Source organism: Fistularia commersonii, chromosome 16 (assembly GCF_037954325.1).
Source record: "Fistularia commersonii isolate RoL2024-O1a breed Wild chromosome 16, RoL_Fcom_v1.0, whole genome shotgun sequence".
Classification (NCBI taxonomy): domain Eukaryota; kingdom Metazoa; phylum Chordata; class Actinopteri; order Syngnathiformes; family Fistulariidae; genus Fistularia; species Fistularia commersonii.
The window spans coordinates 5,628,035-5,650,770 of record NC_141299.1 but is presented as its reverse complement, the minus strand read 5'-3'; the positions used below and the strand labels follow the sequence as shown (position 1 = coordinate 5,650,770).

The 22,736-nt window shown below is 38.8% G+C and overlaps 1 protein-coding gene across 2 annotated transcripts in view; it reads left to right on the top strand.

Annotated features, from left to right (window-relative positions):
* Positions 1-209: 209 nt before the first annotated feature.
* The window catches only part of usp24 (ubiquitin specific peptidase 24), a 36,207-nt gene continuing 13,680 nt past the window's right edge, over positions 210-22,736 (top strand). For both annotated transcript variants that reach the window (XM_086161835.1, XM_086161834.1), the window contains exons 1-40: positions 210-603; positions 4,436-4,604; positions 4,870-4,937; positions 5,063-5,206; positions 5,606-5,731; positions 6,000-6,035; positions 6,140-6,205; positions 7,663-7,728; positions 8,032-8,106; positions 8,410-8,568; positions 9,199-9,313; positions 9,504-9,607; positions 9,689-9,796; positions 9,893-9,988; positions 10,110-10,271; positions 12,801-12,908; positions 12,996-13,145; positions 13,426-13,557; positions 14,591-14,702; positions 14,780-14,856; positions 14,982-15,122; positions 15,504-15,557; positions 15,647-15,762; positions 16,499-16,565; positions 16,639-16,749; positions 16,844-16,942; positions 17,241-17,414; positions 17,513-17,598; positions 17,909-18,017; positions 18,196-18,351; positions 18,567-18,664; positions 19,238-19,333; positions 19,417-19,639; positions 19,724-19,886; positions 20,502-20,663; positions 20,820-20,890; positions 21,015-21,175; positions 21,250-21,311; positions 21,988-22,179; positions 22,621-22,735. In XM_086161835.1, coding sequence (XP_086017961.1) covers positions 328-603; positions 4,436-4,604; positions 4,870-4,937; positions 5,063-5,206; positions 5,606-5,731; positions 6,000-6,035; positions 6,140-6,205; positions 7,663-7,728; positions 8,032-8,106; positions 8,410-8,568; positions 9,199-9,313; positions 9,504-9,607; positions 9,689-9,796; positions 9,893-9,988; positions 10,110-10,271; positions 12,801-12,908; positions 12,996-13,145; positions 13,426-13,557; positions 14,591-14,702; positions 14,780-14,856; positions 14,982-15,122; positions 15,504-15,557; positions 15,647-15,762; positions 16,499-16,565; positions 16,639-16,749; positions 16,844-16,942; positions 17,241-17,414; positions 17,513-17,598; positions 17,909-18,017; positions 18,196-18,351; positions 18,567-18,664; positions 19,238-19,333; positions 19,417-19,639; positions 19,724-19,886; positions 20,502-20,663; positions 20,820-20,890; positions 21,015-21,175; positions 21,250-21,311; positions 21,988-22,179; positions 22,621-22,735 — 4,805 coding nt within the window. In that variant the 5' untranslated portion in view covers positions 210-327. The remainder of the gene's footprint in view (positions 604-4,435; positions 4,605-4,869; positions 4,938-5,062; positions 5,207-5,605; positions 5,732-5,999; positions 6,036-6,139; positions 6,206-7,662; positions 7,729-8,031; positions 8,107-8,409; positions 8,569-9,198; positions 9,314-9,503; positions 9,608-9,688; positions 9,797-9,892; positions 9,989-10,109; positions 10,272-12,800; positions 12,909-12,995; positions 13,146-13,425; positions 13,558-14,590; positions 14,703-14,779; positions 14,857-14,981; positions 15,123-15,503; positions 15,558-15,646; positions 15,763-16,498; positions 16,566-16,638; positions 16,750-16,843; positions 16,943-17,240; positions 17,415-17,512; positions 17,599-17,908; positions 18,018-18,195; positions 18,352-18,566; positions 18,665-19,237; positions 19,334-19,416; positions 19,640-19,723; positions 19,887-20,501; positions 20,664-20,819; positions 20,891-21,014; positions 21,176-21,249; positions 21,312-21,987; positions 22,180-22,620; position 22,736) is intronic.

The following is a 22,736-nucleotide window of genomic DNA, read 5'->3' as shown; positions in this document are numbered from 1 at the left end:
TCTCACTGGGAAGTACACAATATTTATGAGAGTTGTCTTTTTTTAATACGGTAATGAGTAAAACGGTTTGAGCAAAAACAGTAGCAAAAACAGTAACGTAATTTTGCTCATGTTAGTGTAAAAACCGAGATCCCGTGCGTACGCTGGGCGCGAAGCGTGCTTTCTTTCTACTTCCGCGTCACACCGGTGTGGGCGCTGTTGGGGGGGAAGCTAGCTCGTGACAGCCTCGTAGCCAGCGACTGGCTGTAAACATGGCGGCGTGCACAGCTATAGGGCTGTGCCGAGCAACCCGTTACTACTAGGCTGAGAAAAGGAGACACCCCAAACATGGAGACTGAAGAGGAGCACATAACAACGCTCCTCTGCATGGGCTTCCCAGACCCAGACGTGATAAGAAAAGCACTCCGGTTAGCAAAGAATGACATCAACGAGGCGGTTGCCCTCTTGACTAACGAAAGCCCCGGACTCGGGTATGGATATGAGCCGATGGAGAGTGGGCCTGCCCCCGGCGTGAGTACCAGCGGAGACGGGGAAAGCAGCGGGAGGACTGGCACAGGGGGGTTCGATCCCCCTCCGGCATACCACGACGTCGTAGACAGCGAGGTAAGAGTGACTTTCATTTCAGCAGCTGAAGGGACGAGGGCGGAGAACATGACTAATAGTAACTTGGAAATAGTGGGCTCGCCCATTTAACTAGCTAAACTTAGCCTCTTTGCTAAGCGAAAGCAACGAGCCAAACCACAGGTGTCAGAGCAGAATTGGACTCATTCTCCTTTCCTGCAAGACAAGTCAGGCCCTGGAGTGACTTCAGATTTAACCTGCAGACTCGAAACCTCCTCTCCATAGTACTCGATCTACATGACAACTCTCAAGTGACGAACTAGCCTAGCTTGTAGCCTGCTAGCTGACGTCAGTATTGAATTGTAGGCGCCAGTGTTAGCAGGACTATGAGTTGCAGCAAAGATGTGACACTCTCGGATGTTATGAAATCGCAGATATAAGCGTAGATTTACGCTTCAATTCTCTGCTCTGGGCAATATATTCTGGTCAGTCGGGTAGATCTCGCCTGTCTGCTATACACATGTTGGTAGCATTAGTAGGTACGCTAGTACGTGAGCTGATCGCGACCCGAGCTTCTGTCAGCACTAAATTACCCACGAACCAGACATATAGAAGCAATTTTGTTATTTCTGTGATTTATGTGCCCATTTAACGTATGGTTGGTGCGCATTTTCAGCCCCCAACGCGTTCGGTGTAGGACTTTTGTGTGGGGGATTGGGATGGCTCGGTATTTAATGCCCTTTGGATCGTTGGATTTGTCAATGACAGCCATATGACAGTTGACAGCATTATACCGACAGATGCTACCATTTTGTCGCTGTGCTTTTTTTCGGGAAGCTAATATATTCATCCACATTGCACTGGACACCCGTTAATACACGTACTCTCAAAGCAAAAGCTTTTGCATCATATGGCGTGTTGAGGGAGGATGTCCGTGCCAATGTCACCCCAAACCTGTTGCTTTTCTGCATCTCTCCTGCCTGCCAAAGAACCTTCACCTTAAGCCTTAATATTCATTGGTCCTCTTAGATTGTATCAATACAATCAATACAATTGATACAGTGATCGTATAGAAACGTTGCTTCTATGAGATTTTAAATATAGGTCAGTAGAGCATTTAAAAAATATAAATCTTGGGACGGGACACCTCTTCTTCATCTTCACTGGAAACTGTAAGTAGGCTGTTACATTATAATTGGTGTCATTTATTTGAAAGTAATACCCTCTGTTTGCAAAAAAAAAAAAAATGTGTTCTGTTTTCTTCAGTTTTCAAAAACAGCCAAAAAAGAGGAATCACACACACTTATACCATATACAAAGCAGATTAATCCAGACATATCTGTATATCCTTATCTAAACTAACCTGGTAATAATTTTTTAAAGCAGGTTTTATAATGGTGGTGTTCTCACACTTTGATACCATTAAAGAGCATTGTCTCTTTCCAATCAGGTGATGATACACTGATACCTATGATACCTATGCACAATTTAAGAAACATGCCATAATTATGAGATTTAACAAGACTTAATTTGGTTTATTCCCTTTTATTTATTCCAGTGCCTACTTCATTGGTACTCAAGACGTGTGCCATAGGTTTCTATGGCCCCATGATATCCACCTATATATAGCCTTGCAGTTTCCCTGACAAACACAAGCACAGGGCCCCAGGAGGGTTGCTGGGTGCATAGTAACTGAGGGACATGAGTTACCTCATCATGCTATACAACCCCACACATGCGGTGCCCTAGAGACCTGGAGCTTTCGTGTTTATCCATTTTCAATAGCCAGTTTTGGGGAGATTATGAATGATGTTTGTTAAAAGAAAAAGACAGAAACTATTCACTTCATACATTATTTTCCTCCTAATTGGACTGACTCAGCTTTGGTCCGGCTGAATTGTCATTTACTTCTGATTCTGAGATTGCCAGAAATAAAATGTCACCTTGTTGACTCTGTAAACCTAGTGTTTGGTTAGTCTTTCCTCCCTTCCTTTCATCCATCTATCCATAATTTCTAATTTTCCCAGAAATGGAAGGGGTGAAATATGATGCTTGTCTATTGGTTTCTTCTGTCCTGTCCTCCTTCCTGTTCTAAATGTGCAATATTTAACCTCTGTGTATCAGCACATAGTGTTGTAAACCTTACTCTGAATGCAATGATCAATTACAATGCTAATATGTAGAGAGATATTCAATTTTTAATTTGATACAGACGTATTTCCCTATGAGATTCAGATACACAGCACTCAGGGAAAATGGTCAAATGATTTATAGGTACCTGTATTGGTTATTTATAATTTAATAAATGCTTAATAGCATTACTGTCACAGTTAAGCACATGTTTTTACACATGATTGTAAATCAAGCTTCCACATAGTGCTCTATTGAGTACTTTAAGTACGATCAAGGGTTGCACGATATATTATTGTAGACAGAGTATATTGTAACTGGGAGCATGGGGATTTCGCAACATGGCCTTTTATTTGATCCATCATTGTTATTCATAATAGTTCTTCATTATAATCCTTTGTTGTTATGTCTTTGCTATTACAGGAAGCTATTTGCAAAGTTTTAATTCAGTTTATACTCCAATTAAATAATCAATACTGTATTCAAAATCAGCGATATTTTATCCCAATTTTTATCCCTGTTATGGTATCTCTCATCCCTCTTATGGTAATTATGGAGATCTTCTCCATCATTTTGATCATCTTGCATACAGTATCAGCGATTTGTCATACATTAGCACAGATTGCATTTTTTATTATTACATAAATAAGCAACAGTAATCTGAAAATCATATTATTATTGCTTAGCCTTAATGTAGACATTAATGAATGCAATGCTTAATTGCCGCAGATGTATGCTGTGATGTCCAATTCCCATTATTGTCATTATTTCATAGGAGAGAATGGTGCAGTTTACTCATTAATATTCAGATATATTCATCAATATGCAACCAACTGTATGATTTAAATAATTTAGTGATCCTTAGTCTGTTTTCTCCACAGAGATACTGCCATTGGATATTTTGTTTTTTAATGGCATTTGTACTAAACCTTCAATCTAGCATTTAAGAACTATAAGTGTACATGTAAAAGTTTGAACTTGCCATTCCTATTGTGTGTGAACTTTTCTTTCCAAATATGGTCAGCTTATCCTCTTAACATGTTTTCAATGTCCAGCATTGTCTCGTGTCTATACATCATGGTTAGCATGGTCACTACATCCAACTATGAACCATCTGGATTTGTTTTCAGAAGCATTTCTTCTTTCCCTTTCAGCTTTTCCCTTCAGGGGTCGCCACAGCGAATCAACCTTCTCCATCCAACCCTTTTCTCTGTATCCTCCTCTCTCACACCAACCAACTGCATATCCTCTCTCACTACATCCATAAATCTTATCTTTAGTCTTCCTCTAGACCTCTGCTTGGCAGCTCCAAGCATTCTGAAAAAATAGAGACAAAAAATGTCTAGATCACGAGCAGCAGGAGAGGAAACATTTTCCAAAAACTTCCTTTATACAGTCATAGAAAGGGGAAAGAAGAGAAAGAAAACCCTTTACATAGTCACTATTGGCTATTCATACAGCACATCAGCAAAATTTGTCACTCATTGTTCACCCATCATGGATGAATCATGAGCAACAGGCAGCCCCTTAGCAGCGGCCAGGGAGTAGTTAGGGGTTCACTGCCTTGCTCAACAACACTTCAGTAGGCTAGGAGGAGCTCGGGAATTTAGCAGGAACATTCAGTTCCTAGACGACCACGTCTACCACATGAGCTGTGCCGCAAAAGAACAGTTTCACATTCATTATAAAGGAATTCTTTGCATTAGAAACATCTTTGTAATTTTGTCAATGATTTCCATTGCAGAGGAGCAATGATGAGAACGGGAACTGCTCTGGGGGAAGCATGGAGTTTCCCACCACCAACCTGTATGAACTGGAGAGTCGAGTCTTCACTGATCACTGGTCTATACCATACAAGAGAGAGGAGTCCCTGGGCAAATGTCTCATTGCGTCCACCTGCCTTGCACGGCATGGTAAATGTGTGTGTCTGTGTGTGTCTGTGTGTGTCTGTGTGTGTGTGTGCACCCATACCTCATAAGTTTTGTTAGACTCAGCCATCTCCCCTTCATTGTTTTTGAGTGGGAAGCATGTTTTGTTTGGACTATGGCTGTTTTTCACACATTATTTTTGACAGTTGTGTTTCTTGGCTCAGTCTGTCCACAGCTCTTGTCACAGCCCACTTTCTCTAAGATTAGCTGTGAAATAAATATGTGAATCTAACAATTGCATCTCTATCAGGTCTTGCTGACGCAGATGAGAACTGTAAGAGGTTTATGGATCGGTGCATGCCAGAGGCCTTTAAAAAGGCAAGTAATAAAAGCAATTATGATTGATAATCAATCAATAAAAGCTTTATTTGATAAAATTATGTTCTGATGATTAAAAGATATTTAGACAAATTGTCCTCATTTTTGCTTTGTTCTTTTTACAGCTGCTAACCAGTAGTGCTGTGCACAAATGGGGCACTGAGATTCATGAGGGAATCTACAATATGCTTATGTTGCTGGTAGAGCTGGTTGCCGAGAGGGTCAAGCAAGATCCTGTTCCTATCAACCTCATGGCTGTCCTGACAATGGTGTGCTTTTTCTTAATATCAGTCTTTTAGTGTTAATAATTTTCATCTTTACCTTTTCCCCCTTTACTTCTTTACCCACATGCATTTTCAATCACTATTTTCTCAGATTATCATCAAAGGGATTTAATGAGCCACTAGTCATCAGTTAAGAGAAATGTAATTGAAGATTCTCATTGATTTTGTAATATTATACATATATACAGTAATTCACTTACATTATACTAGGTGCCTTAAATGTCATAATTACCTTTTGATTTAATCCTTATGATTCAAGACTTCAGTTGATCAAGATAAAGAAATGTATTTGGCATCCTTCAATAAAGACGTGGTTTACCGGGCTCCAAAAAATCAGAAGTTACATGTATATTCTAATGGTCTATGTCATGTGTTATTCTGTAGGCATTCAATCCTGATAATGAGTACCATTTTAAGAACCGCATGAAGTCATGTCAGAGGAACTGGGCTGAAGTGTTTGGAGAAGAGACTAATATGTTTGCTGTTTCTCCTTGCAACACCTATCAAAAGGTCAGTGTTTGTATAGTTTATGCATAATGATGCAAGTACTATATGTGAGCTGGACTGGTATTTCTGTAAATGATCTCCTATCAGCTTTGGATTGTTTTATAGTCATCCTGAGGGCAATGAATTTTATTTCCCTCGTGTTGTGTACCCGAGGCACAGGCATTTAGCTTAATATGTGGGAATGACACCCAGCAGATATTATGGAATGTGCTTGTGTTGTGAAATTTACAGTCTTCCCCAATTAACTTTCTTTGACGGTTATCTGTTTCAGGAACCTCATGGTTGGCTGGTCGATTTGGTAAATCGAGTAAGTAAATGAGCAAAATCTGATGTTTCCTAACATGCAGTACAGTATACGCTACATGTTTTCTTTTGTGTTTTTCCCCCCTCATATTTCTTCTTTTTTTATAGTTTGGAGAGTTGGGAGGATTCACTGCCATCCAAGCTAAGCTCAATACTGAGGAAATCGAAATAGCCGTAAGAGCACGTTGCTATCCCCCTTTCCCTGCTTTGTTCCCGGCGTACCTTAATAGTAATAAATTACTTCCTACCCTTAGTTATGGATGGAGAAATGGACATGGAGCAGACTTTGAGACAGCCTATACAGGCAAAAGGTCATTATGTCCCCCACTGCTCTCAGCTGTGATGTGCTGAATGTCCCTCTCTTTCCCCATCACAGTAATATTCACTCACAGCCAAAAACACCCTATCATCCCCCCACTATGTAGTGGTTGAAATGTTCTGTTGTGTTACACATTCTGTGGCATCCTTGTACTGATGCTTCCTTCTGGGAACCTGGCCGGAACCACAGCAGTGCATGGCCATTGATTTGGTGTGTATGGACACACACTCCCTCTAACCATTAGCATACTAATAGTTGAGAGACCGGTTGCACAGCACCATTGCACTGCTCAGTTGATTTGGGAACCCAGTGGTTTCTAAGCTGTCAGACATCTAACATAGTCAACAGCACAGGAGTTAGAGAATCTGTGAAGGAGAAAATATAATGGAAGAAGATCTGCTTTGGGCTCTCCAGGGTGGCTCATTCATTTGTCTGCTATGAAGAGGAAGTCAAGTACAAAGGGGGTGGATTTACTGCATGAATAGAGGAAGGAGGTGGAGGAGATGAGAGCAGAACAAGTCTAGAAGCAGAGATGCAATATAGTTGGAAAAAGAGCGAGGGCAACAGAGGAACCATTCATCCAAGCATCTGTGATTTATCACTGGGTGACAAATGACAGCTGGGCTCCTGTATTAGGCGATCTGTTTACGCTCCTGCCTCTTGCACAGTATCAGTTTAAACATGATCTGACCCCTAGCCTTAACACTCATTTGAGTCCAGTGGTAAATTTATGTTGTTGATTTGCATCCTATTTCCACCATTTATGATGGATTATCAGGGTTTTTACTCATCCCATGAAAATTTGAAATAACTAGAAAACACTTGGAGAGAGAAAGTGAAGCAAAATGTCCCCCTAAGTCTGTGCTGTCCTAGAAAATAATTTAAACAGCCTATTTTTCTACATGAATTTCCAAACCCAGGAGCAAATTCCCATTGCCTCTCAAGTTGATGATTGAAAAGGAACGTACATATAATTCAATATATGTATCAGTACATGAAGTCAATTCAACTTGCTGCTTGGAGGAATAACTGATTTAAATTTGCCCAAGTAACTTGTATAAAGTAGTTCCAACTCATACAGAAATCAAATATAAAATTGTAAGGTAATGCATAAATAGTCTGGAGCAGGACGATGGCACTATCTTAATGCAGACAAACTAATTAGATTGCTGAGAGTTCATGCAATGATTATAGTGATACTGTTGCTATAGAAGAAAGAGACTGAGCTGTTGTGAGTTGTGATGACAGGTGGTCGTACCACAGCAATTTGGTTTGGGTCATTCCTAAGGGGTCTCTCCGTCTGCCAATCTAGTGTGTTTCGGCTCTCGTCCAACCTCTTGGAGTTTGCGCTGAATACCTGAACTCCAGCCTTGTCCAGGTAATGTTCTATGCTCACACGCGCACACACACGCACACATAAATACACATAATACTTACCTTATTAGTTCTGTGTGTCCTGCCTTTGCTATAATTGAAATGAATTGCACCTGTACCTACCTATTTTAAAATACCTATTTTTTTCTACCTATACTGGGTAAAAATTACTTGTGTTTCAGATGACCCTTAGGCTCCATTCTGAGTTACATCCTATTTTTATTCAATGTGTCTATTGACTGTTTGCTCCCCTAGTGGTGTGTTTTTCCCTACAAGGATAAACAAAGTTTCCTGTTGTTTTTCCTAGCCCATGCTGGATCCTGTTATCCATAAGATGATCACATATGTACAGAACCTGGAAGAAAAGGATCTTAAAGACAAGGTAGTGTTTCATATTTGTCACCCTAATGTGATTCTTGCTTTTAAATCTGTTGAAAAAGCCCTAAGGCAAAAAGCATTTGACTTTCACCACAAAGGCCTGTTTTCAATTTCCTGGCGAGGAATTAACATTGGCGAGGATCTCAGCACACAGGAATTTGACATTGATTTTTTTTTTTTTCTTCATGAAAGCAGGATAGAAACATGGGGATATATTTTCCAGGGATTTCACAAAAAATGTTGAGCCAGCAGTTGTGATATGAATATTTGTAATATCTTATTCTGTAATGTGTCATTTTAATCATAGCGACTGGTGAGCATCCCTGACCTGCTCTCTGCAATCAAGCTGCTGTGTATGAAGTTCCAAAGGGAGATGGTTACTGTGGTTGATGATTTGCGTCTGGACACACTGCTTCGCATGCTCAAGACCCCTCATTTTTCTACCAAGATGAACTCACTTAAAGAGGTTAGCTATCATAGGAATTAAAATTATCAATAGTATTTTTGTCAGTTTGAGTTAGAGCCCATTGATTGATGATCCTGTGCAAATATATTGTGTCAGTTTATCAATCAAGTAATGTGATCTTTATTTATTTCACATTTTATATTCAAAATATGTCATTAGTTGCTGATATTGATCTGATCTTTGCAGAACTGGACAAGTGTCATTTAATCACTGAAATGACATCTTAACATCCAGTCAATGTGAAGTTGTAATCTTTAGCCATGGTTCTTTCGTTACTTTTAACTATATATATATATATATACATATATATATATGTATATGTGTGTGTGTATATGTATATATATATATATGTGTGTGTGTATATATATATATATATATAATTTATTTATTTATTCGGTTGACATGTAATGTTTGACCATTTTTAATATTAAGTTTTCTCTCCAGCATTATACTGATATACAGTGCCATAAGTTGTAATTAATTGTTCAAAAATATTGCATGTTGATAGAAGCCTTAATATGACAACATCAACATTTTGCGCAAATATCCGCTGATTTATCAAACATACTGCACCAGCTAAAAACATTCAAAGTCTAGCTGTTGTTTATCAAACTGTATTTTGTCTAACAGGTGACAAAACTAATAGAGGAGAGCACAGTAGCAAAGACTGTGAAAAATGCCATTGATACAGACAAACTTCTAGACTGGCTTGTTGAGAACTCAGTCCTGTCAATAGCACTGGAAGGTAAGAGCATGTGTTACACACCCTGGCTAAAAACAAATTGTTTTTAACACCTGTAATAAAGTTATAAGTGAAAAAAATCATTATTGTAAAAGGAGAGGCACCATCAAAAAATTGTGCATAATGCATAAATACTTTTGCACCAAGCTTGAAACTCACTGTGTTTATTGCATCTTACTTTTCTTACTTCTAGGTAACATTGATCAGGCTCAGTACTGTGAGAGAATTAAGGGAATCATCGAGCTGCTGGGTAGTAAACTGTCTCTAGATGAACTCTCCAAGATCTGGAGAATTCAGGTCAGGACCAATACACACATTCAGATTTAGCATGGCAAACTTTGATAATCTTTTAATTTGATTTAAATATTTGCATTGCAGGCAGGCCAATCATCCACTGTGATTGAAAACATTCATACAATCATTGCTGCTGCTGCTGTAAAGTTCAACTTTGATCAGCTCACACACTTGTTTGTACTCATCCAGAAGGTAAGCGGTATAGTCTTTTGTGGGTGATTCAATCAAATCTCTTAAAAATACTAGACAGTTTAATTTTGATGGTAATTTATTTTGCATGTGATTTAGAGCTGGGAAATTGAGAGTGATCGTGTCAGGCAAAAGTTGCTCAGTCTCATCGGTAGGATAGGCAGAGAGGCTCGCTCTGAAACGACAACAGGCAAGGTGTGTCACCTCTCTTCACATTAAACATTCACAAATAATGAGTATGGATTGATAACAGTTTAGGTTTCTTTTTTGGAATAGCCCTAAACCTTGGCGCGTATGTCTATGGCTCTCCATTCAGGTGTTGGAAGTGCTGTGGGAGTTGGCACACCTCCCCACGCTGCCTACCAGTCTGGTTCAGCAGGCACTGGAGGAGCACCTTGGCATCTTGAGCGATGCATACGCTGTTAAGGAGACGGTGAAACGCAGTTACATCATTAAGTGCATTGAGGACATAAAGAAGGTGAGATAGATCCGCAATACTTTCCTCTGCAGATGAGTGGTGTAATGTTACCCGTGGCTGAAAGAAATCAGTGATTTCTTCCAAATGATGTTCATGGCTTTTTGTATACTGGAAAGCCAGTACATTTTGAAACTGCAGTTTAACAGTCTTTTGCTGTGGACTCCACACTCCAAGCATGTATGTGTGTGACAGGTTTGCTCTGAAGTTAGCAAGTATTTGTTTATGCCGCTTATGACCTTTTATCTCAGCTTGTTTTCAGCCTTGGCATCTTTATGTGCTCTAGTTTACCAATGAGCCACACCTTTTTGGTTACACAATGCGTCAATCACAATTTTCATTTTTTTTAAAACCTCCTTCAAACAAGGTAAAAGTCAATTCAGTGACCTTTCTCTGCTCTTAGCTTACTTTCACTGTTGACTGAATCCATTGGAACAATTCACCACTGATGCTGGTGAAACCACGTTCAGGCTGTGATTTGAGGCTATGCTGTGCTTTCTCGACTTGATAATGTTGAATTACTGATAGTCATATTCACATTGTTCTGCACCATGTAATTCACGGGTTTCTCCTTTGTCTGCTTGTCATTTATCAGTTTAGTTATTTATTTCCAACTTTGTTGGAATGATTTTTGATTAAAAATCAAAACATCAACTGCAACAAAACTACACTCGTTCACACGGAATTGTGCACTCATAAACCTGAATAAATAAAGATAATTCAAGGACCACTTAAAGATCATTTTTTTCATGTAGAAGCAGATATATCCCCAATTTGCAGAGGTGTGTTATTCTGAAAACCAACCAAATTACAAAACTCATGTGAGTGTTCAATGAAAATGGCTGCAGATTCCATAAAAATACCCAAATACATATTTTTAGCAGACTCCTGCAGTGCTTCTAACGGAGACAAAGTAATTGTGTTGAGCGGCGTAAGCAATGTGTTGCAGCTGGATCTCGGGGGGTCTGTCGGTTAGAAAATCATGACTAAAAAGACTGATTTCATCCAACTCTCTTTTTCATCTTCACCCTAGAATTTCACATACGGTATCTGTACTCAGGTATGTACTTGAGTTTGTGTAACTCATTTATCAAGATTTGTCCACTGAAATCCCTTAATTTCCATGCAAAACATGTCAGATTTCGATGCCATGGTAGATCAGTGGTTAGCCCTTACCTCACAAAGTGTCGGTTCAACTGGGCCGTTTCAATTGGGAAGTCGCTTGCCCTCTATATGTTTGCGTTGTTTTTTGTCCAGGCTCTCATGATTTCCTCCCAAAGTCCAAAACATGCAGTAGGGTTAATGAGAACTCTAAATATTTCTCTGTGACCCTGTTAACGAATGTTATGAATGAATTAACCAAAAACTATTTCACACATTGCACAAAGGAAATACTGTTTGCTTGACTTTTGATAAACTTTTAGTCAAACACTTTATGGATATTAAATGCATAGCATCTATCATAATAGAGTATAAAGAAAGAAAGCACTGTTTGAATAAGATGCCATCGGTGTAACAGGAGTATTCCGGAAGAAATGTGTTTTATCGTTTTTTTTTGTGTAAATCATGTAGGTGGTCCAGTCCTATATCTGGCAAACTGGTGCACCTAAATTAATCAAGCTATAGTTATTGTCTTTGGAAGAAGTGCACTCTGTTTTTAAATCAACTTAATTTATTCTGCATTTTGAGGGCTGACCGATTGCTTACGGCCATACATACTGAAGTCTTAATATTTGTCCTACCTTAAACAAAATGTATGTTGTCTAGACTCACACTCAGGAGGACTCTAAAGTCAGCGACATTCAAAGTTTATTTCTTAGTGGCTCTTGGGGAAAGAGGAGAGCATACAATTTTGCCAAAGTAAGAGAAAAAGCACACATCGTTTATTACAGTTTCACCCCACAGTCTGTTCTATATCGCTGTTTCACACTTGCAAAAAAACATGTATTTGCAGAAAGGGCCTGGGGATTCATTGGACACAGGCTGATCATTCATTTTTGATTATAACATGGGACAGTTTAACCAGGTGTTTGCTAATCTTGGGTTTTCCTCACTTAAAGGTTTTGGCACTGACTAACATTTACACAGTGGTGTTGATCTAGTCCTGGTTAAGAGTTGGCTGTTGCTGATTTATCTGCTGGATGAGTGGTCATCTTTGGTGGAAGTGCTTGCATGTTTGGTGATGAAATATGAAATCAAATCAGAGCCATATTTATCTAATATCGCAACTTTAACTTTCCCTTTGCAAACATTTGCAAAAAAATGCCAAATGCCAAACTTTTTATTTTTGTTTTGAATCTTTAAAACACTATATCGATATACACCCCTGGCTCGGATTTTCTTTCTCACATTGTCAAGAAGCCCTCCCTACAAAAATTGTCTTCAATGGCAAAGTATGTGCAATTAATAACTTCATATTCATATGATCAATAAGAATAAAGAGGACTTTCAGAGATCACCGTTTTTGTAGTGTCATTGTTGTAGCCGTTATGTGCTCCTGTAGTATAATTGTGTGTGTGTGTGTGTCAACAGGCCTCCCAGCAGAGCAGTCCTCAAACAGTTTGGGTGGTACCTGCACTCCGTCAGCTTCACGAGATAACGCGCTCTTTCATCAAACAGACCTATCAGAAACAAGACAAGGTGACACTGCAGCACTAATTGTCAAAGCTCTTGCTCCCAATCACTGTAACAATTATTTTACACTACCTTTCCCCTCTCTCCCTGTAGAGCATCATTCAGGATCTGAAGAAGAATTTTGAGATTGTCAAATTGATCACAGGATCTCTCGTGTGCTGCCACCGACTTGCTGTGACAGCAGCAGGAAATAATTGTCTCTCAGGCTCCACCCTGGTGGATGGCCGATACACCTACCAGGAGGTTTGCATTTGCTGTATTATCTCTTGAACATCATTTCCCCGGGACAGTATTTGTAATGATAGTAAATTAATCCAATTTTTTACTGCTCATTAAAAAATGCAGAACACCGTTTGATTCATGACACATCTTCATTTTGACATTAGTAAAGTCATTTAGATTTTATTGACCGTACATCTGTCCTTGGTTTTCATGATACACAGGCAGCATTTTTCATTAGGCAGAACAATGCAGTATGATGATGGTCTCTTAAGCTGATTTGTATCTCTGAATCTATCTTTAGTATCTGGACAGCCACCTGCGCTTCTTGGCCTTCTTTCTCCAGGAGGCCAGCCTCTACCTAGTATGGAACAGAGCCAAGGAGCTCTGGGAATGCCTGGTGTCTGGGCCGGATGTCTGTGAACTTGACCGAGAGGTACGAAAGTATTATGTAAATGTACCTTCGTCCTCGGCTATTAATTTTTTTTTTAAAGCTCTTCTCTGTATGAGTGGTCTTGAGGACGTAGATGATCATCAGCAAACCTTTTCTGCCATTCATATATAGGTACACTTTCTCAAAAATAATTTAAGATAATCTATCCTGGAAGCAATCTGTAGGGGGCATAGCTCCACCAAGGTCAATGTAATAAAATATCTGTCAGCATGCGAAATGGCTCTGCATAAATTTAATCGGTAGTCCATTGCTCATGCTTCACCTCAATCAAGGCCTGGTAGTTTACAATCGTGCAGTCAGATAGAAGGACAGGCAGGAAAGGGCATTGAATGCATAACTCGACACTTCTAAAAATATTAAACATTATTCAATTTTTTGCTATTTTGATTAATTTTTGACTACTTTGATTCCTCTGTAGAGTCTGGCTCATGATTTGCATGTCAAGATTGGTTTTGATGTAGTCTATGGTCACTCTTGTTGGTTGTCTTTTTGTTAAAATTACCAAGCAGGTTTGATAATTATTAGTACAGACTTAGAGACTGTGTAATAAACTTCTTTGGGCATAGTCAAAGGTCATGATGGTTGCCAGAGCCTGCCCCATGACAAAAGGAGTTAATACAGGAGATCGTGGGAACACACTGGTTGTGTGACAAAAAAAATTATGATCCTACAAATGTGCACCTAATGGGCGAAACTGGTTTGTCTACAACTTAGAAACAAAGAAATGTTTGTACAAATCAACCATTAACTATTTTTGCCTTCCCAAAGCTTCTGTATTTTATTGATTCTTTTTATTAGGTTTTATTCAATATATGTCATTATTCAAGTTATATCTGCTTTTGGAAACTAGTTGAAGACATTCCAGTGCAAGTACGCTAGAATGTTATTGAAACCACCATCCATCCTGTCTGTGTTGAATCTGTAAAATAACTTGCTCATAATAATTATGCATCCAATGCCCATATCTAAAGTTACCAAATTGAAACTTTGACAAACTGTGTTTTGATTTGTACAGATGTGTTTTGAATGGTTCACCAAAGGACAGCATGACCTTGAGAGTGATGTTCAGCAGCAGCTCTTTAAGGAGAAGATACTAAAGCTAGAGCCATATGAGATCACCATGAATGGTATCAACAGTCTTTCAAAATTACGTCATTATTATTTACTATGATGCAACACTTAATATGTTCTATATGGTTCTCAGGTTTCAATCTGTTCAAGACATTCTTTGAGAATGTTAATCTGTGTGACCATCGACTGAAACGGCAAGGAACTCAGCTGGTCTGTTGATTTACTTTTTCTTTTTCAAATTAAATTTCTTGTTTTTTTTTCTGTTGTTTTTTTTTTTTAATTTAGAGCATTGAAAAATAGATCCTAATAGTTAAAAAAGTAATGTCTTATTTCAGTGTGTGGAACGCCTTGACCTAGCGGGGATGGATTTTATCTGGCGCATCGCCATGGAAACCCCTGATGAAGAAATAGCCAATGAAGCAATCCAGCTCATTATCACTTACAGCTATACCAACCTCAATCCCAAGATGAAGAAGGTGCTTATGCACATGTCTTTTCATCTGTTTGTGAGTGAGTGAGTGAGTGAGTGAGTGAGTGAGTGAGTGAGTGAGTGAGTGAGTGAGTGAGTGAGTGAATGAATGAACCCGGTCCTGCAAATCCTTTCCAAATGCGCCTAATGATAATAACACTATAACTATAGCCACAGTCTTGATTACTTAAAGATGACATCAAAGCAGTTTGTTTGCACCATCATTATATCCTAATCAGAATATATAACAGGCCACAAAAAAATTATGTGTAAGTTTCATAAAATTTCTTAGTATGTTCCTTCGCACATTTAACCTTTGTTCCTCTTATCATATGTTTAAAAGAAAAGGTCTATTCTGTCCCTTAACATTTACATTTTATCTCCTCAGGACTCAGTGTCTTTGCACAAGAAATTTATTGCTGATTGTTACAAGAGACTAGAGGTATATGGTAAAACATTGCTCCATTTGTTAATTTGGTACAATGCTGTTCACTTATCAGCCATTCTCATATGTAATTTCCTTTTTTTCAGGCTGCTAGTTCAGCCCTGGGTGGGCCAACTTTGACCCATGCCGTCACTAGGGCAACAAAGATGCTCACAGCCACTGCAATGCCCACTGTGGCAACATCTGTACAATCACCATCCAGGTAAAACAACAGGACAGCTAATGGTTGCTCAAGAACCTTGTTAGGGATTAAAACATTTATATAAATGTTGTGTCGAGTGCCTTAGAAATCCCTTTTTCAGTTTGAGAATTGTTAGGATGTTAAGATAATTTAGTAATTTCTATATTAAATAATTTTCTCTATTTGCTATTCTAGTTATACAGTTAGGCCAAGAAATATTTGGACAGTGACACAATCTCTATGATTTGGGCTCTGCATGCCACCACATTGGATTTGAAATGAAAAAATTACAATGCAGTTGAAGTGCAGAGTTGAAGGTTTAAGTCAGTAATATATATGATTAAACATGTAGGAATTGTAGCTGTATGATACAAACGTTCCTGATTTCAGAGGTTCAAAAGTAATTGGACAAATAAATATAATCCTAAGTAAAATGTTACTTTTCAATATTTTGTTGAGAATCACACACTGTCCAAAGCCAAGTATAATACAGTAGTGCAAATATGAGCCAGAATTTCACTCAGATATCCAAAAAATCAAATCCTATATTCAGACAAATATGAAATATGGAGGTGTAACCTTGTCTTAGAATAGTTTAAAAATGATACTGCAAAGGTTGGAAGAGACATTAGTGCTGCTAACTGCAGATTCTTGCTTGCATTTAGAGCAACAAGTTTAATATTTTGACTAAGCACTTGTTGCTTGCTGGATTTATATCGCAATGTTTTAATGAAACCATCCTATGGTCATATTTCAGATCCACTAAACTGGTAATAATAGAAAGACTGCTGCTTTTAGCTGAGCGTTATGTCATCACTATAGAGGTAGGATCTTCGTTTCCACAATTTGAAGTGTTAATTATGTCTTTGGCTAGTACTAAATGTTGTGTCTCTGTAGGATATGTACTCTGTTCCTCGTACAATTCTACCTCACGGGGCCTCGTTCAATGGACACCCTATCACCCTTCACATCACTTACGAGTCAACCAAAGACACTTTCAACTTAGAGGTACTGTAACACTCTTCCTGGTGTATGATAATGTACTTCTTTGGATTGAATAAAAGTTCCAGAGGAAACTGCTTACATTTTTTTCGTTATACAGACCCACAGTAATGAGACAATAGGAAGTATCCGGTGGAAGATATCCGAGCACTTGAGCTGTCCGGTGGATAATGTCCAGATCTTTGCCCATGATAGTGTGGTAAGTGTTGCTGACTAAAAGTGACACGTTCCATGTTCCTCATTTGTTAATAGACCATTATTATCTGTCACTCCCTCATTAAAGTATCATATACCTCTCCCAGTCATGTGTTTCCCCTGAAGCCAGTGCATGTTTAATTCTAAAAGCCATGCATTGTGAATTATTTTAGGCAGAGGGCCACTAGTCATTGTTGGCAGTTTTGTTCACTGCATCTATTATGTGGCAGGGGAAACACTGCCTTGAGCTATCCCTGTTATTTCTCATTTGATCCCTTCACTTTCCCCTCACCGTGTGTTAGTTGACCATGAATCGGGACCAGAAACTCCTGTCCCAGCTCGGCTTTAGTGATGAACAGAGCCTGACAGTGAAGAGTTCAGGAACAGGCACACCCTCCGGCAGCTCAGAGTCCTCAGCCTCTGCCTCAAGTAGTTCCAGCTCTGCTGTCTTCAATTCTGCCTATGCCTTGGAGCAGGTAACACCTAAATAACAAGCAAATAGGCTTAAAGCTGGACTTGGATGTTTTGAGCATAACCATTTCTGATAACTTTGCTGTGGATTCTCCCCCTTCAGGAGAAGTCCTTGCCTGGTGTGGTAATGGCATTAGTATGTAACGTCTTCGAGATGCTTTACCAGCTAGCAAATTTAGATGAATCAAGGTGAGATGGAATCGCTTTTTTTGCCAAAACAAAAAGAAATGCTTTGAGTTGCCCATGTAGAAAGAGTGTTTTTATTGTGATTTATGAGTGTGCATGTTTTCTAAGAAGAAAGCAGGTTTTGTAGAGCTACTTGAACTATATATTTTTACTCCTTGGATCTGACATAAGGACAGTCATGGGGACTGAAATTAGTCATCATTTAGTTTGAGGCCTTATTACTTTAGCTAATTAAGATGAATATAGATCATAATGATGAAGACATATTAAATCACTTCTAGTGGCCAATTATTTATGCTTTTTTGTTGTATAGGATCACCCTTCGTGTGAGAAAGCTTCTACTGCTGATCCCTACAGATCCAGAAGTGCAGGATGCTCTTGACAACTTTGTTCCCAAAGAATCCAGTGTCTGGAGCCATCAGGTTCATCAAGCTTTCAAAATACTCTCAGATTACGCTGCAATTATTTTATCTGATAAGTGTAAATCCTGTGATTATTAGATGCTTTGCTAGAGAGCTGCAGTTAGACTGATTAAATGTTACTTTGCATCACAACTTCATAGCTTTTTCAGATTTTCTTACTTATTAATGTCTTCTGTAGAAAACACTGTTCACCCTTGGGCAGGGAACAGGCTCTCGCTCTCCATCTATGGCTTCCAAACAACAGCACCAGCCCAGTGCGACATCCATCTTAGAGTCTCTCTTCAGGTCCTCAGCCCCGGGCATGTCCACCTTCAGAGTTCTGTACAACCTTGAGGTACGCATGTACATACTTGTCACAGTGTGATAAATATATTCAATGTTTCCCTATAGTGGAAATTTGATGGCACCAATTATTAATTTCAGGTAGAGTGTTTTTTCAAGCATTAAATATACAGATAACGTCCTGTGTCATAATTTCTATAGTTAGAGGTTGAAAGAATGCATGACCTTTTGCTTTGTTTTGTTTTTTTTGTCCTCTTCTCTCCTTAGGTGTTAAGTTCAAAACTCATGCCTACATCTGACGATGAAATGGCCAAATCTAGCAGCAAGTCCTTCTGTGAAAACTTCCTTAAAGCAGGAGGCCTGAGGTAAACTCACAACAGTGTTATAAGACATCTTTAAATCTTGACCAAAGAAGGTTACTGCAGTTCCTTAACAAACTGTTAGGAGGCATTTGATTTATGAATTATATTTTATAAGGCTAAATCCCGGATTTTTGTAAAATTCCACCAACACATTAAAGACATTAGAGAGTTCAGACACCAAAAGCACTTGTGGGCTGAAATTGTCATGCATTCATTAATTTTGCAGCCTTTCATTTTGGTGAGGTCAATCTTTTTCACAAAGCTCCGCTCTAGGCTTTAATGTAAATTTTTCAAAGCCATTATTTCCTTGTGTTTGTCTTTAGTCGTCATTGTTTGAAATCACTGTGGGTCCTTGTCTTTCATTCTGGTACTTGTGAAGTTGGTGCTAAATTTCAGTTGAAGAATTAATAAAAAGTATTTAACATGCTCAAAGCCATAAAACAATCGGTCAATACTCATTAAAAGTGTGCATATATGCCATATAATATCCTTTTCTCTGAAAGGAAACAGAAAATTAGAAATGATAGTATCTTATTCATAAGAGTACTACAGTATGTCTCTGTTTTAACCTTGCAGTCTGGTGGTGAATGTGATGCAAAGAGATTCCATCCCATCAGAGGTGGACTATGAGACCAGACAAGGAGTCTATTCCATCTGTCTCCAGTTGGCCAGGTTTGAATGTCTCTGTCACCCAACGATTGATTTTCCTGACCTATTTTGAGTCCACACTGATGATACTCAGCTGGTATGTGCAGGTTCCTTCTGGTGGGCCAGAGCATGCCTGCTGTTTTAGATGATGATGTCATCAGAGATGGTGATGCATTGTCGTCTCGACCGTTCCGTAATGCTGGACGTGCTGGGCGACAGCTGTCTCTTTGCGGAACACCAGAGAAGTCCTCCTACAGACAAATGTCATTATCAGAGCGCTCGTCCATTAGAGTGGAAGAGATCATACCTGCTGCACGTGTGGCTATCCAGGTATAACAAAGGCACTCAGTGTTCTTATCTTGATTTCTCATAGGTAAATCCACAATTATTTGATAATTTGCTTTTCTTTTCTAGACTATGGAGGTGGGGGACTTTACCTCAACCGTGGCTTGTTTTATGCGTCTGACCTGGGCAGCTGCTGCAGGACGCTTGGATCTGGTTGGCAGCCCACAGCCAATCAAAGAAACCCATAGCTCACTCCTTCCGCAGGGTGTCCGCACCAGAGTCAGCAGTACCGGTGAAATGAAAAACCTGTTTTTATTTTGAGAGCTAGTTTGTTTCATTCTGCAGAACCTGCTTTGGATTTCTTGAACTGGATTGCATTTCATGTACAATCTGGACCTTATCATTAACACTTACAATAACACAACAAATACAGAATAATAGGAACAAAAAATACATCTTAATTAAAGACAATAAATGACAACCAAACACAAAGAAATAGAATTAAAGACAGTATTGTAAATCACTTTTTGAAGATCAGTCTTTCCTTTGTACAGCCAAAGATAATAATGTAATCAGTGTTTCCTATCATGATCAACCAACACATTGGGATTTACAAATTGGCCATGAAGCTCCTTTGTCTTCTTCAGATGGAGCTGAGTTTTAAAGCTGCATGAGTCATTTTAGTCAGAGAAAACAGCTTTTAGCAATTCAGTCACTCCTATAAAAAGGCTCAGGTACTTACAGATACAATAAACAAACAACGTATAATAAAGCTTTACAGTAAATAGCCTTGTTCATTTTCATTGTATGACTAGTTTAATTTCCTACTTGTTCATTGCCAACTACAGCGCCAACATGTCGAGCACAAAAAAAAATCAAAAGTGAAATAAAGGTTTTATCCTCACAGGGAGTAACTGCAGCTCCAGCAGTGAGGGTGAGACCACACCAACAGCTTTGCATGCTGGGATTTGTGTCAGACAGCAAAGTGTTTCCATCAAAGATGCCATCATTGCTCGGGAGGCTCTGTCACTTCTGGTCACCTGTCTGCAGTTACGCTGTCAGCAATTATGTAAGACCCATGCAGGAGTACATACACATTGAAAGAAATCCATCCAGACATGTGATAATTACCCTTTTTAAATATTGGACCTTTTGATGTTAAGTTGTGTAGTAGTAATAGTAGCTGTATTTGTACCAACCCCTCCCTATCCTTCATTCTTTGCAGCCTCGTTTTATAACCTGCCCTCTGTCAATGACTTCATAATTGATGTTCTGCTTGGATCTCCTAGTGGGGAGGTAAATGTTTTATCCTTCGATTGTTAGCATAAAATGTATTTACACTATTGCAATGTCTGTGTATGTATATATGTGTGTGTGTGTATATGTATAAAAGTCCTTTTGCTTCCCCTGCCACTTTTAGATACGCCGTGTAGCTTGTGACCAGCTTTACACTCTGAGCCAGTCTGATACTTCAGCCTTCCCTGAAGTTCAGAAACCCAACTTGTTTCTCCTCTCAGTCGTTTTGACTGCTCAGTTACCTTTATGGAGTCCTACATCAGTCATGAGAGGAGTCAACCAGAGGTAATTCATCACAAATGCTCCAAACTGATGAAAATGTAAAGAAGTCTCATATTATTGATGCTTTTTATCCTCAGATTGCTATCCCAATGCACAGAGTATTTTGATCTTAGATGCCAGCTTCTGGATGATCTTACAAGTAAGCCAACCATATTGTCAAGTTAACATTTTAAGCAATATATCTAAAGTATTGTCATTTAAAAAATGAAACAACCTTTTATGGAATTATTGGGGTTTTTTTTTTAAGAGCAAGGCTGAAAAGTTATTAAAAGAAACAGTATTATTTTAAAAATTGATGGCACGTATTGCTATTTTCAAGATGTTTCTTTAAAATTACACATAAAATGGTCAGATGCTTTCAGGTATCCCATGAATAACTAAAATATGTCTTATTGATATGGACTAAAGTCTCAAAAATACTGATCTTTTTGTCTGCCAGATATAATAATCATGTGTCAGAAATGTCAGGTAAATAATGTTTAGCAAAATTCCTGCCTTTGCTCGACTGTTTTTGACACAGAATGCTATCTTCTTGTTTTTGTGTAGCTTTACAGCTTAAAAGTGAAATTAGAATAATGTTCCTTACTCTTCAATGAGGGATCTTTCTGCACCAAAGCAAACTAAAACTTTCTGCATGGTCCACCTCCATATATAGAAGGTTGATTCGTTTGCCTTGGTTGTCTCAAAATTCAAGTCAATCTAAAATGTAATGGTGGTGCATTTTATATATCTCTACAGCTCAATAGATTTTACAAAGTGTCTAATTATTTTTTACTCCCCTCCCTTTCCATGTCCGTTGACCTGTCCCTATGCAGCATCAGAGATGGATACGTTAAAAGTCAGTACCGCCACCATGTTGGAGGATGAGATCTCATGGCTTGACAACTTTGAGCCCAGCTGGAGCTCTGAGATGGAGACCAGCGAGGCAGACAACATCCTCCTGGCAGGACATCTACGACTTATCAAGACCTTGCTCTCTCTTTGTGGGAATGAGAAGGAACACTTAGGTTAGCATGTAAAGATTTTCTGTTAACACAACCCTCATCCTATCATACATTTTTCCTATATTCAGCATTCCACAAACATTGTGCAACTACCTGTAAGTTAGTTTTTGTGCTCTTTCTAGGATCTCCTTTTTCACTAATAGGGTTAGGGATAGGGATTTCAAATAGCCTACTAAAGGTCTGCAATCAATATACTCCGTAATTAAACATGTTCAACTTCATTCCAGATTTGTGAGCAACTGTATATTCTATGGTTTATTGCCAACTACTTGTATGTTACCAGCTTTTCCACCCCAGTCAAAGTTAAACAAATGTTTCATTTATCTTTGCAGGAAGTAAGTGATAGCCTATATTTTGTGCATGTCAAAAACAACTATGATTCCCTTTAATAAAAATCAGGGCAGTTATTTGACCATATTTGTATTTTTTAAAAACATTTTTAAGGTCCTTCCCTGATCCAGCAGTTGTTGGATGACTTCTTGTTTCGAGCCTCACGCATCATCATTAACAGCTCCAACCCCACAACTTCCCCAGCCCCGAGCCACGACTTCCACCCCAAG